Here is a 14,985-nt window from a genome sequence, read left to right on the forward strand (position 1 = left end):
CCTCCACATGCATCAGGTACACACATGGTAGACTTGCATACATGCAAATAAGTTATACACACACACACACACACACACACACACACACACACACACACCAATCCTTTAAAAATTAATCTTGGATTTGATCCTAGGAAAAGCCCATTTCATAATTTGCATTAAATATTTGCTATGTAAAATTCTGATTGTCCTTATCTGATTAACCATATGAGAACAAGACACATTTATATAAACAAAATAGAAAACCTAACCCTACTCTGTCATCTTAAATTATGTAGCCTGGTATCCCTAGTATGGCTTTCTGGTCTGGTTTGCATATTGCCAAGGTCCAATATACTTGCAAACCATGAAGAGAATTTAAAGTTAATTCTAAGGTAGTTTGCTCCATTTCAGAGAAAAGGGTTCTTGATTTTATAAAATCTCTTTTTTTATTTTTTTGCCTATGAAAGCCAATAGTTTAGGAATCTGACCAACAAGATACTCTTTGTACTTATCAAGAATTTGCAGGACCCGCATGAGTTTGGTGTGTTGTAACACAGTGTGTTTATTAAATGTTTTACAGTGTTTTCAGAGTTTTTTATTTAAAATAAAATATTGATGTGTTTACATATAAGTAGGAAAGGGTAGGAAAATTAAATAAGCAATAAGCAATCTAAAGCTTATTGTATAAACAATCTTATAAGGACTCAGATGAAAACTGAAATACTGTTTACAAAGAAAACTGAAATACTATTTAAAAATGAAAGCCCATGCATCCAGATACATTCAGGAATTGACATCAAGGGCTTATAATTTTAATTCTCTTTCCTTTTTCTGATGATGGTTATGATGAAAGCGATAGAAGTGGGACTGGAGAGATGGCTCAGTTGTTGAGAGCACTGGCTGCTTTTGCAGACGACCTGGGTTTGGTTCCCCGCACCCACATGGTGACTCAACCATCTGTAATCCCAGGGTATCCTATGTCTTCTTCTGGCTCCTCAGGCACTAAAGATGCACATGGTGCACAAACATACATGCAGACAAAGCACCTACACACATAAAATAAACATTTTATATTTTACAAGTGACACATAATATTTATGAAATATATATATATATATATATATATATATATATATACACCTTCGAAGAACATGTTTAAGAATGAGAAAACAGAACCTCAGCCAGATGACACATGCATGTCAGAGTTACCCAGATGTGATTGGGTGGTTTCATCCTAAAATTCTTTTGATGTTATGATTGCTCATTGTGCTTTGAAACTAATACCAACACGGTGTAAAAACAAGCATGTTTATGATGAAGAAAATAAAAATAGGAAATATATTTAAATGTAATACTGTTTCAGAGAACATGAATAATACTAGTTTACAGTTTCTCCAACTTTGCAAAGCTCTGTTTGATGTATAATCTATAGTCAGTGGTCCAATGCTTCATCAGTCCTTGTTGGTGATATCTGTATCCTGAGGTGTGACCAATTCTATTACTTTATATTTTAAGACAGATATCATGTAGCTCAGGCTGGCTTCAAACTCATTATTTTGCTAAGGATGGTTTTAAACATTTGATCTTCCAGACTCTCTCTCTAGGGCTTGGATAACAGATGTGGGCTAATGCACGCACTAGTCGATGTAGTACCAGGGATCAAGATCAGGGCTTCATGCTTCATGTATGTTAGGCAAGCATTACAAAGTGACTATATCTCAGGGCCCCAATTCCATTAATAATGATACAACACATTAAATGGTCAAACCGTTACTAGGATGATAATGCTGTTGTCCCCACCATTTTCTGAGGTTTACCAACTACTTTAAAAAAAAAAAACTCCTCATGTTTTAATTGAAACTTGATGATTAAATATTACTGCTTAAAAAGGAATATTTGTTTCCAAATGATAAATTGGAAATCTTTCGCTAATATTGTTCTCATAGGGTGGGTGTGTCTGTGTATTCAAATGTGTGTGATGATGGGGAGGGAACCCAAGGCCCTGCCTGTATTGAGTGAGTGCTCTGTCATTTAGCTGCACCCCAACTCCTGACTGCATCATCTCTAGGTGTGGTGAGGTCGGCTCATTAAATTAATTACATTTGGGTGATTACTTGCTTTTCTCTTGATCTTTTTTTTGATTTTTTTTCTTAAAACCTTCTCTCAACTGTGTCCAAAACAGCCATCCTGACTTTCACTCTGTGGTCAACTGACAGGATAAGTGTCATCATTGAAGGTGATGGTGAGGGACATACAGATGATGTCTGCTTTCATATCATCTTCTTTAGATTCTGTAAATTGTATAAAGTCCCCCTAAGGCTGGCAAATACCAAATGACAATATGAGAATTGAACTGAAATGGAATTATTATTGGTTAGAGCTGGATTCCGGAGTTCAAATTCTCAGTCCAACATTTTCGGACTGGATGATCTCAGGCAGCACATTCATGCCAAGCGTCCTTGCAAATGCAAATTGGAGTATCTGTTGTGAGATATTTGATTACACTGTGATTGGTTTAATAAGAACCTAAGTGGCCAATAGCTAGGCAAGAGGTATAGCAAGGACTTCTGGACAGAGAGAGCTCTAGGAAAAAGAAAGGCACAGTTGCTGGCCAGATGGAGAAGAAACAGGATGGGCAGCACAGAGTAAAGCTAACTGAGCCACGTGAAAGAATGTAGATTAATAAAAATGAGTTAATTTGAATTAGGCTAAAAAACAAGCCTAAGCTATCGGTTCAGCTTTCATAATTAATAATAAATTACTGTGTTGTGATTTAGAAACTGGCTGGCAGCACTGAGAAAGACTCACTACAGTAACTCCATCCGACTTGGGAGATCTGTCATGAAGAGACCATTACCTAAGATCACTGTAAACAGGCCTTGTTTTTGCTTCCTGCTCATAGTGTCTAAGTTTCTTAGCTTATCATGCAGATAACAAAATATGACTCCATATCTTTCAAAATGCTGTCTTCTGTTTCTGGGGGTGATGCCTGCTGGTGTTGAATGAGATGTTTGCCACTTCTGTTCAGACATCTGTGTTCCTCTTTGATTTTCCTTCTGGCCTTCCCCACAGGGAGCAAAGGGAGAAGGGCTGGTAGGAACCACGGCTTTTGTCAGAGAAAAGAAGGGTTTTTCAGAAGTTTCAGTTTGTGACTCTTTGGCTAGACCAGTCCTTACCATGCAAGCTTTCCCAAGTGTCAGCAAAGCGGCATGACTTCCAGCATTTACCATACCTTGGATGTTGAGGTTTATAATTGGTTGGCGTTTGTTACCGGTATTTGACATATCAGATCTTAACATTTTTCTCTTATACATATACAAAAAAAATGGTGGAAGATATACCAAGATCTCAAGTAGATTTGCTCTGAAGCAGAAATGCATTGTTTCAGTTTCTATAGAATCACTTACTAAAGTAAATGACCTATTCCACTCTCCCTCAGAACACAATCAATCTTCTGAGACCCTGAAATAATTTACACTTCCTTTCAGTTCCTAATCATTTTCTCCCCTAGTTTGATGTGTGCATATGTGTATGATTGTGTGCATGTGTATGAAAGCTTGCATATATGTAAGTATGAGTACATTGCATTTATGCCGGCGTGGAGAGGCCATTAGTCAATCATGTATTATTCCTAAATAGCTGTCCAGTTTGCTTCTTGAGACAGGCTTTCTCCATGGATTCTGGAGCTCACTGATTTAAGGGCAGCTAGCCAGAGATCTGCCAGACGCTGCCTCCCAAACACATTGTAAATGTGCTACACTTTGCAGTGCATCCTAGGCGGTTGCATAGCAAGCATTTTATCAGTTGAACCATCTTCTCAGCCCCTTTCCTTTTCCTTAAAGAATCCCGGGTAAATTCCTAAGGAACTTTTTCAGACTTCTAGTAATGCTGATCAGGGGTTCTGGTGGGTCTAAGAAGGCAGAGACAGCTAGGACACCATGCTATCTGCTGGAAGATATTAACAGGCAGGTTCTTCTTGTCTTGGGAACTGGATCTGGTTAAGTGAGGAAAAGAGAAATGGAGAAGGCTGGGGCATCAAAGGGCAGGCAAGGTCATACAGCAGTCCAGCTCTCTCGCTATACAAAGCAAAGGGAAGAGGATATAGCTTATACTCCACTCTCATTTGCTTTTGTTATTCGTTGATGAATGCTGGTAATTGGTAAAAATCCACAAATCTATACTTGTGATCTCTCAAGGATAGATCTATAACTGCTGCTTTGACAGTTGTTCTGTGTATTCAAGGATCCTCGCTTTTTTCTTTTCCAATGTAGGGCATGAACTGCACAGTGCTGCAATAAAAGCTGAGATTAAATATTACAGTCTAGCTCCCTTTTCTGTCTCCTCTAAACATTAGATCTACTGACTCTTAAAGGAGATCTGTGCAGAGTCAGAACATTTACCCTCAGGCTCCTTCATGTACTCCCCTGCTCCTTACCTCTGATGCAGGCTCAACTGGTTTCTTTATCTAGAGGGCCTCTATTAAAATGGAAGAAGGGAAACCTAATAGTTTTTTAGATCACCCTATGTCTTGTTAGTTGGATGGTTAAAATGTGATTTATAGTATAATCCCCTGCCTCTTTCTTTTTTGACATTTTACAAATGTGTTCTTAGTATTTGTTTAGAGTTTGTAACATTTCCAGCAACACCCCTTGTAGTCCCTTCAAATATTCATACATTGTTATCAGGCAAAAATGTACAAATGTATCTCTGTGTCTGTTTGTTCATGCTGCCACCCGAGGTGGGGGAATGCTGTGTGTTCTTATCAATTACCCTTTCATGAGCAATGAATTATTTCGAACAGAGCTCAAGCCCCTTGTGGAAGTGGGAGCATTTGATGTCCATATAAAACCTTGTAATACCTTTATCATTTCCTTTAATGTATGGATTTACAAAAGCCTGCAGGGACTTGGTACTTATTGAGAATGGAAATTGGCATGATCAGTCAGTAATAAAATAAATTAATATACGATCTATTTTATGAAGACCATCGTAAATATAATTTAATATAACACACAGACACACATACACACACCCTCTGATAATCTATTCTAGGAAGGCTCTCTCCATCTGTGATATGATATGATATATGTGTGTGCATGTGTAATTTGTAGATATAAATATAAAATCAATGACTTTATTTTAATTTAATGAAATAAAATGTTTGTTCCCTTTTTGAATACTTGTTTTATTATTTTTATTAATTCTAATTACTGACGTAGAAATTAGCCCCTCTTTTTTTAATTGCATTGCCAAGCTTTTAGTACCCTAAACTCTTTGTTTAAGGCTGCCCCCTTTAAGATGACATATTTAGCAGAAAACAGTCATGTTTAGGAAAATCGAACTATTATTAACTTTGACTTATCTCAGTGACACACTTTGTTTATATGTTACCATGGCAAGGAGTAATTTTCATAACTCACAGCCTTTTGTTTAGATCCTTACATAAAAGAATTCTTGAAGTACAGGCCTTTCTTTACATTTTTTTTAATTTTTTTTAATAATTTTTTTATTGAGAAAAGGAGAAAAAAAAACCAAGTTTCCACTTCCTCCCAGCCTCCCATTTCCCTCCCCCTCCTCCCACCCTTCTCCCCCTCCTCCCACCCTTTTCCCCCTCCCCCCACTCCTTTCCCCCTCCCTCTCCAGTCCAAAGAGCAGTCAGGGTTCCCTGCCCTGTGTTAAGTCCTAGGTCCTCCCCCCTCCGTCCATATCTAGGAAGGTGAACATCCAAACTGGCTAGGCTCCCACAAAGCCAGCACATTAAGTAAAACCCCATGCCATTGTCCTTGGCGTCTCATCAGCCCTCATTGTTCGCCATGTTCAGAGAGTCCAGTTTTATCCCATGATTTTTCAGTCACAATCCAGCTGGCCTTGGTGAGCTCCCAGTAGATCAGCTCCACTGTCTCAGTGGGTGGGTGCACCCCTCGTGGTCCCGACTTCTTTGCTCATGTTCTCCCTCCTTCTGCTCCTCATTGGGACCTTGGGAGCTCAGTCCCAGTGCTCCAGTGTGGGTTTCTGTCTCTATCTCCATCCATCACCAGATGAAGGTTCTATGATGATATGCAAGATATTCGTCAGTATTGCTCTAGGATAGCAATACTGACGAATATCTTTCTTTACATTTTTAAATGTGTGTGCATATTTGATAAGTTACATATGTTCTTAAAGCAGAATACTAGTTATGTTTACCTCTAATAATGCTTCCTGATTTTGGTTTTGACTTCGGTGTGAATAATGATATGTAGCAGTGTTCAAAACTGATGACGTGGGGAAAGACAGGCTAGACTGTGAGGGGCTCATCCATCACTCAATGCTCTCCTAGGCATTGGATCTGATGAGAGAAACAGTTCTAAAGACCCTGCTGGCGTCCAGCCTCTTCCAGCGAAGACTTGCCCTTGGTGTTGAAACGGTTGCCTCTTTGTTCTTCTGTTAGACTGCCCTTTGAAAGCCAGGAGATCATCTCTTCCTGCCATCTTCTCTTGAATGGCTCCCACACCTGACCTTAGTCTTGTGCTTGCCTGAGACATCAGTCCATGCTAAATGTAGCAATGAGACATAAAGGCGGTCTATACTGTGGCTTCTCCTTTCCCAGGACCTGCATGAGCACTCTCTATAGTTAGTGAGGAGCCTGATCTATTTGCTCTCCGAGTAGATGTCATTATCACTGTTTATCACAGATGTTATTATCACGGTAAGTTTGATGACTTGTTTCTTCTGTCAGCCTTGTTAGTATAATACATATTCCTTGGACAGAGTATTATGGGGGGCCAGAGAGTGAGTAGAAATGAGTTCCCCTTTTCCTAACGTGCTAAGTTGGTAAGTTACCAAAAAGTAATATACAAATCGGCAGTTTCATAAGTAAACCAAGCAGGGAATTGGAACTTTGAGAAATTAGGAAGCTCCACTCTCATTCACATATGCCGGAAAACCACGTATCCACTCAGCATTTCTTCCCAAGGTTTAATGCATTTGCCATCCTCGTTGACTATGAAGTAGCCATTTAGCAGAATAAGTTAGAGTTTTGGCTCCACAGTTGCTCTTCTCAGTTCTTTCCTCAGACACTCAGATTCTAATTGAATCTGGGGGTTCTCACATTCATCGTTTCCATTTGTTCAGCAATATGTAGGTGCATCCCCCCTGGAGGTTCTATTTATGCGATGCCAGCTTTTATTGGATGACCCCTTGAGCAGATCATACAATCATGCTATATTGACAGTGTTTCAGCTCAGTTTTTTTAAACTGGTATGAAGTCATCACTGCGATCTCACTTGTGAGCCCTTGCTGCAGGCTGTGTACTGATGTCCTCTTCAATTTTCCAGGAGCCGACAACAGTGAAGTTCTTCCTGATTCCATCCCATCTGCCCCAGGAACACTGCCGCATTTCATAGAGGAGCCTGAGGATGCCTACATCATCAAGAGCTACCCTATTGCGCTCCGATGCAAAGCAAGGCCAGCCATGCAGATATTCTTCAAGTGCAATGGCGAGTGGGTCCATCAGAATGAGCACGTGTCAGAGGAAAGTCTGGATGAGAGCTCAGGTAAGAGGCACAACAGACAGAAGGAAGGCCCCTGAGAGACCCCCTCAGACCCTTGCCTGTGACTTAAGTTGGGGGAGGGGGAGGTGGCGCTCAAGCCACAAGCCATCCCCTTATGTGAAGCTAAAGTTGCATCAGTTTAGACCCATAAGACAAATGATCTCATCTTTTGGCCACCTGACAGCCCCCTTTGTTGTTTATTCCAGGATAGTTCAGAGCCATTTTTCAGGCTCTGTAATAACTTCAAACATTCTATGAAGTTAATATTCCCATTAGAAATAAAAGCAGACAGTTGCTGTTTCCATTTTGCAAATTCTAAATAATTTTGGGACAAATATTAAATCTTTCATCAAAACCATTTTAAGCAGCATAATTTCAATCACTTTTATCTTTCCTCCTGAATGTTACTTTAATGTCTTTATTCTCCACAGCTGGTGGTTTCTGATTTTTTTTCCTCTGAAGTTGTTTTGATTGTTCAGTAGTGATATATCCAGAACTAGAGTGTCTCGTTCAAGTAGGATTTCAATAGGAACAGGGTTTAGAATCGTCTTTATTAGTATGGCTAAATTTTGCTGATAAATGATGAGAATATGAACACACTCGGCTAAGGTTTGCAAAGTACTCAAGCTATGGAGGCCTTATCTAGACGGGATTATTTCTGTATTTACAATCATTTATTGGGGTACAAAAGATTATTGACTTCTAACAGTTAGGAAATTTTAGGCTCAAAGATATCTTAAACATACTTGAAGTGTTTGTGCTAGGTCTCAATGTAATATTTTTGATGAAAATATTCAAATATTTTTAAAACTTTAGATTTACTTTTGTTTTATTTGAATGTTTTGCTTACAAGTATGTAGGCATATCATATGCATGCCTATTCCCCTAGTAGGTCAGAAAAAGGCATCAGATCCTCTGAAACTGGAGTTCAGGATTGTTTTGAATGTTGTGATGAGACCCAAACCACGGTCATCTGCAAGAGTAATAAATAATCACCACTGAGTCATTACTCCAGCACACTGTTAGAGATTTCTTTTGCCTGGTCTTGAGACTCTTTTCCATCTATTGGATGGCCTTGTTCAGGCTCTGTATAAGAGCTTTTGTCTTTTCTTATTTTATTCTATTTTTTTTGTTGGAAGAGACATTGCTGACCCAAACAGGCATCCCAGATGATGGACTCTGTAGAGGTGTGAAGTTTCTTTATGTTGTAAAGGTCATTGTCATTATCCAGTGAACAAAAGCTTCATGTGTGCACAGTAAGAAATTTAGTTTAAAATGTAATGCTGCTAGTGTAAGAGAATGGCATTCATTAAGAATGCAACCAATGATGGAGAAGTGGTCGTGATTGTGCTACATTGCGGAAGTGCTGTGGCTATAACAGGCTTTCCAGGACTAATCCTGCAGAAGGTTGGCAGTGGCCAGGAGAAGCAAAAGTGAGGAATTTTGGATATATGGATAACATGGGTTAGGCAAGGCAATTCAGATGCTCGGGTAGGAACTGGATGCCCAGTATAACAAACACAGTAGTAGCTATGAGTTTAGGACTCTTTAATAACATAGAACTTGAGGACTGATTGGATAAATAAATGGTGACAGATTAATATCAATTAACCTTTTGCTAGGAGGGTGGTATAATTAATCCAAATTACATTGACAGGGAGACTTGTCCATCCCGAGATGGTTGTTGGGATGAGCACAATTTGAAGAGCTAATGTGTTGCAGTAAAGAGATAGAGGTCTGAGTGTCAACATAGTGCAGAGGGACATGAGTACATTAGACAATTATCAATGAAGAATGAAGGTATAGAGATGGAGGAGTTGCCAAGGCAAAAGGCTGTGTGAATAAGAAAGCATCTAGGAGCTTGTCATCTGAAGCCAGAGCAAGGGAGTGCCCTATCTGACAGAGAATTGACTGGAGTATACAGAGTTCAAAAGGAAAAGAGGAGTATGCTCAAAATGATCTTCAGCTAATATTGTATCAATACCTGTCAAAGGACAAAAATGAAAACATGCACACACACACACACACACACACACACACACACACGAATGAATGAGGAACTGAAGGAGGAAGGGTAATTATCCTCATGCAATTAACCTAATTAACTTGGGACAGAGGGATTAAAAATACAAAATTCGGGCTAATAGAGAAGTACCAGAAGCACATTCCTATTCTTTTGGGATTCAGTGAGAGGAGAAGGAAGAACCTGCCTGTCTTGGATGCATATTTCTCAAGAGCCTATCCCCATTTAGCGGGCTTTGGGTAAATACTGCACGCCAGTTTAATGGTGTGCCCTTTTGTAGTTTCACAACATTCTGTTTTGTTATTATTCACCCCTTCCTATGTTACTAACATGGCTAGTCACTCCTCTCATCCTTTTCTTAAGCCCACAAAAGTCAGATACTTCAAAGTTACCTTGAAAATTCATAAATGACAAAACTAGGAGAGATTATACATACTAGTTGTCTTAAAATGCCAATGGAAAAGAATTTAAATCTTAACAGTTGCTTCTTTGAAAGAAATTTAATAAGCACAATCTTTTTTTTTTTGTCCAAGTCATTTTGGTTGAATCAATAGGAAATAATTATCTCTCTTTAAATATTTTTCGCATGTTGTTAATGAAAATTGCCATTTTCCACACCCTGAGATTATGTTGCCTCAGCTCTGTATTAATACTAGGATGGTGTGAAGAGCAGCAAGAAACTTGTAGATATTTATCCCAAATCAATGCGTGAGTACAATTAAGCTTAGAAACAGAATAGCCATAGGTATTGAAAAGCAGAAGATGCACTATCTCCACAGGGGTCTCCACAAGAAGGAGATGCTGCCACTGGATTATCCTTACAGACTTAATGGCTTTTGATGAGATCTGTAAAATAATCCCTTACAATTCAGCAAGACTGAACGATATTGAAAGGACAAGGACAAGCGACACCATTTGATCAGAGGCACAACAGGAATGGTCCATGTTCTGTTAAATCCATGTAGGAAGTCACTCTTGACCCATCTTTGAACATGTCACTCAGTACCTAACGACTAGAATTGATACACTTTTGTTTGACATATGGGCCTTATTTATTCAACAATATGATTGGAATGCATAGGACCTGATAGTACTGCCAGTCACCCAATCTTTTGTGTTTCTGAATTGGAAGCAATAAGTCCTTTCGGTTGTTAAAAGCTGCAAACTGCCTTTGGTCTTTCTGGTAATTTGGACCCGTCATCAACTGTTCAAATAAGAAGAAAAAGGATTGTGTGTTTTTACGCAATTTAGCTCAGAAAACCCTGAGCTAGAGTTCTTTCCTGGAAAAAATACCATTTGTTTGACATGAGTTACTGTGTTTTCCCAGACATGTCTATACCTCTCTGTAATGTACACTCTTGGTTCTCTGCATGAGCCCAGGGATCCTCTCTCATTTGTTCTGCCTCATTTCATCTGGAAATATGGGACTCCTCTTCCTTGTGTTTTGTTTCTGTTAACATCTGGAAGCTTCAAAAAGGAGTAATCCCAACCCAGGAATCATGCCTTGTGAAATGGGTGGTAGATTCAAATAATATAGGAATTAAGGGTCTTAGTATATCCGGTGCACATGTGCCGCACAAAACTACAAACCCCAAAGCAAATAAGCAACATACATCGTCTTCAACATGATGTTGTTTGCAGGAAATGTCTGTTATCAATAAGTTAAATCATTTCTTTATTGCTCAGTAAAAACAGGGACGTTTTTGTTATCATCTAATTTTTTTAAATAATGTTTTGTGCTTCTTACTTCTTTAGCCCTAGTGGCATTGAACTTGACTGTGTGGATTGCTTTTTATTCTAGTGTATCTGGGAAAAAGTCTCAACTTGGCAAACTTTTTTTTTAAAGAATATCATTTCAGGCATTCCTCTCTATGTTATTCCTTTTTGTACAACTGGAGCCTTTCTCTTGGGATAAAAGGTTAGTGGATCGCATTGAGAAAAGGCTGAGGGGTAGAAATAAAAGTGTATTAAATCTTTGAGTTCGAATCTCAGAACTTCACTGCGCTGGTAATGAGGATTTGAATATAGTATCTTCCAGGAAAATCATCAATGTGCAGTTGCCTCCAATGAGTCACAAATCACCAAGACACCTTAGGGAAACATAAGTTTTAGCCCACAGAACAGAGAACTAATCAATCTCCGGAGTGTTTTGCTGACATCTGTGGGTTTTGAGCTCACTTTTATAGAAACGCCTTTACTCACCACTCTGTACTTCATCTTGTTCATCATTGCCTCTCAGAGAAGACTGACACATTCTTAAAAGGTTTGTAGACAATCATTATTAATTCCATCCATAGCATGTAGCAGACTCTGAAGGACTTGTCTCCAGGGTCTAGTTTAATCTTTCCTACAAAAGCAAAGTTTGGACACCATTTCCCTCCAATCTATCTTTGGCAGGACTAAAAGCAGGCCCTTACTTCCTGACACTGGCCAAAAACTACTTAGGACAGGGTCTCTCTGTGTAGCCTAGCCTGGTATAAACTTGCTCGGTGGCCTTTGATCATCTTGACCTTGTAATATCTCATTTCTACCTTCTTTTAGAAGCTAAAATCTTGAACAATGATTTTTGGATAATTTTTCAGTCTTTTCTGTTTACATAACATTAAGTTTATTTTTTTGAAAAAAAATGAATTTTGAATTATAAAGATCTCCAACAAAATGAAACACAAACAGTAAAGATATTTTTATGGTCAAGAATGTGGGTGTGGCTCTTAGGTGACACCTAGATGTGTTTGGAATATAGTTCTCCACTAACAAAGATCTCCATTAGATGGCGAATCTCATAGGTCTCATGGCTACTCTTCATGTTTCTCTTCATGTAAAATAGAGTAATAAATACATTTCCCATCACTTCTTTGAAAGTTAAAGAACATAATATTATATGACTTGTCTTTAGCCTAGTACTTGGAATACAGCAGCATTATATTATAATGATGAAATGTGGTATTTTAAAACATTTTTTAAAATGTAGCAAGTCTCTGATGATTCAAAAATCTACTGTCACCCTTTGACAAATCAAAAAAGATTAATTTATTAATTATTTCACTTCATTGGATAATAGTTTACTCTTTGCATATTGACATGACTAACACATATCAAATAACATGTGTTCTGAACTTAGGCTACAAAGAGGGGATTTACATGGATGTAGGAAGAGAAAATCATTGGCTAGGACATTGGAATCATGATCGTATTTGTCAGAATGTAATATGGCATAGAAGTAAGTCATGGATGAGATGAAGTCCTTTAAGTGACCCCACCTAGTCCATTTCTGTCTCTGAAAGTTTCTCCTTTTTGCTATTAACAAACAACACTATCGAGTTAATTTGCTTGCCTGTGCCAGACATCTCTGAGCTGATTGATTCTAATCTCTAGTTGTAGAAGAAACGAGAGCCTGGGTGTATTCTTCGTTTCTGTACTTAAGTCTGAATTTGGGGTACTTCAGCAGAACAATGTGAAGTGCTTATTATCTTGGGGACACTAAAGAAAAAATACTGCACATACACATTAAAAGGATGGAGGTGTGTGTGTGTGTGTGTGTGTGTGTGTGTGTCTGTGTGTGTGTGTCTGTGTGTGTGTGTCTGTGTGTGTGTGTGTGTCTGTGTGTGTGTGTCTGTGTGTGTGTGTCTGTGTGTGTGTCTGTGTGTGCGTGTCTGTGTGTGTGTGTGTGTCTGTGTGTGTGTCAGTGTGTGTGTATGTGTGTGTATGTGTGTGTATGTGTGTCTGTGTGTGTGCGTGTGTGTGTGAGAGAATATATTTTAATCTTGTTGCTAGGAGGAGAAGGCAAAAGACATTTAGCCCTAATTAATCACCTGCCAGTAAAATGAAATATGGTTCTACCTTTTAATTATCTATATTTAATTTACTATTTTTAAGTAGCAAACTCTCCTGAAGACAGCTAAGTCTACCCAAGATATGGAATTATATCTTCATGACATCCCCCCCCCGCAGAGATTTGTAATTTTAAATACCCGGAGGTACCATGTGTTCTTAGTGAGCAGTAGAGCCCTGCCATACAAACTAAGCTTCACAATGAGCATATTTGGAGCTTTTGAGACTAAAGGAGAATGGTACTCAGACCCTGAAGAAGCCTTTTCTTCCCCAGCGTGTGATCTGGTAATATTCTGCAGTTCTGATGTCATAGGAGATGCCACACTGGATTGTAGACAGGATGGCTGAAAAGTCTGATCTTCTTTCACCTGGTAGCATATTAATGGCAGCAGTCTTTATCGGCCGCCTGCCACGATACTCTCAGCACCTGTGACACGGACAGACTTGGATGAGGCATTCCATATGTCTGGTTTTCAAGTCAATATCTGTCACTGGCTCTATAGCATCTTTGATTAATTTCTTATAATATGCTGCTTAAAACAAAATTATTTTTAAAGCCTTGTTATAATAGGAAATAATGTAATAGTAAAATGGCAAACGTAATGGGTGTAGCACCATTGTAATAACTAAAAATGGTAATAAGTGATTATTCAAAATATGGGGAGACATTCTATGGCTCATGAACATTTTGAGTCTCCAAACTTGGACCCATACGAGAAAAAAAAAGAGAGCGTGTTGCCTTATGTAAGTGATGAAGGCAATTCTTCCAGGAGAGTGGATGATTTACTGACTGCTCAGAATATGGAGGAAGAAAATGAGGCCACCGCAGAGCAAAAATTGTCTGTCTGAAGAACTGAGTTCCCTAAGGGCTTGAGGATCAGAAGAGAAAGCTCATGGACGCCAGAGGCTAGTGCCTTTAGTGAAGAACTGGTTCCTCTCCTCCTCTAAGAGCTGAGCCTTATTACTCATGAAATTGTTTTGTTATGATCCTTTGGAATTTTTTCTACAGAAAGCAAAATAATCATTCACCTGGTTAGTCATTCCATATACTTGTGAAATATCACCATCTGGAAAAGAAAGCATACAGTATGTGGAATGCGGCTAAAAAGACCCAAGAAAACAGGTCCAGAGTTTCCCATAAGGAGAAAAGTTGCCACTCAAATCAAGATTACTAGGCAATCGCCAGATGCATGTGGTTTGGAAAACTGGAAACATATTAAAGGACAGAGAAGGATTTTGTCTTCCTTCTGGGAGGTGCTTAGTCTGTATTATAAGTTGAGCATCCTAACCCAGAAAGCATCAAGTGAGAGAGGGTAAGCTGCGAGAGTGGTGAGCCCATAGGAACTGTTTCGCATCCCTCTCCCAGCGCCCATCACCAGGTGCATCCAAGCCCTGGCTGCAACAATAACCACGGCAGGATGCTAGTGATGAGCTTTGTGCAAGTGTGATAATGAGCTGTAGATAAAAGGCAGGAGGACAGCTGTTAGTAGGCACCAGGCTGTCGTTGGCATGGCTCTGAATGTTAAATACTACTCCGAGTGCTTTATGTTCTCCTCACCAAGTTTGGGTCTTACAGTATGGCTGTGTGGCCTGCTCGTTTATTGAAATTTTGCCAAA

General features: G+C 39.1%; 1 protein-coding gene across 9 annotated transcripts in view; it reads left to right on the forward strand.

The window, feature by feature from the left end:
• The window catches only part of Unc5d (unc-5 netrin receptor D), a 537,586-nt gene that overhangs the window by 292,346 nt on the left and 230,255 nt on the right, over positions 1 to 14,985 (forward strand). For all 9 annotated transcript variants that reach the window (XM_041673692.1, XM_041673695.1, XM_041673694.1 and 6 more), the window contains exon 2: positions 7,299 to 7,517. In XM_041673692.1, the coding sequence (XP_041529626.1) occupies positions 7,299 to 7,517 (219 nt within the window). The remainder of the gene's footprint in view (positions 1 to 7,298; positions 7,518 to 14,985) is intronic.

This window comes from Microtus oregoni, unplaced genomic scaffold, assembly GCF_018167655.1.
Source record: "Microtus oregoni isolate MIOR12 unplaced genomic scaffold, Mior012 000024F_ref0000369, whole genome shotgun sequence".
In the NCBI taxonomy this organism is placed as follows: Eukaryota; Metazoa; Chordata; class Mammalia; order Rodentia; family Cricetidae; genus Microtus; species Microtus oregoni.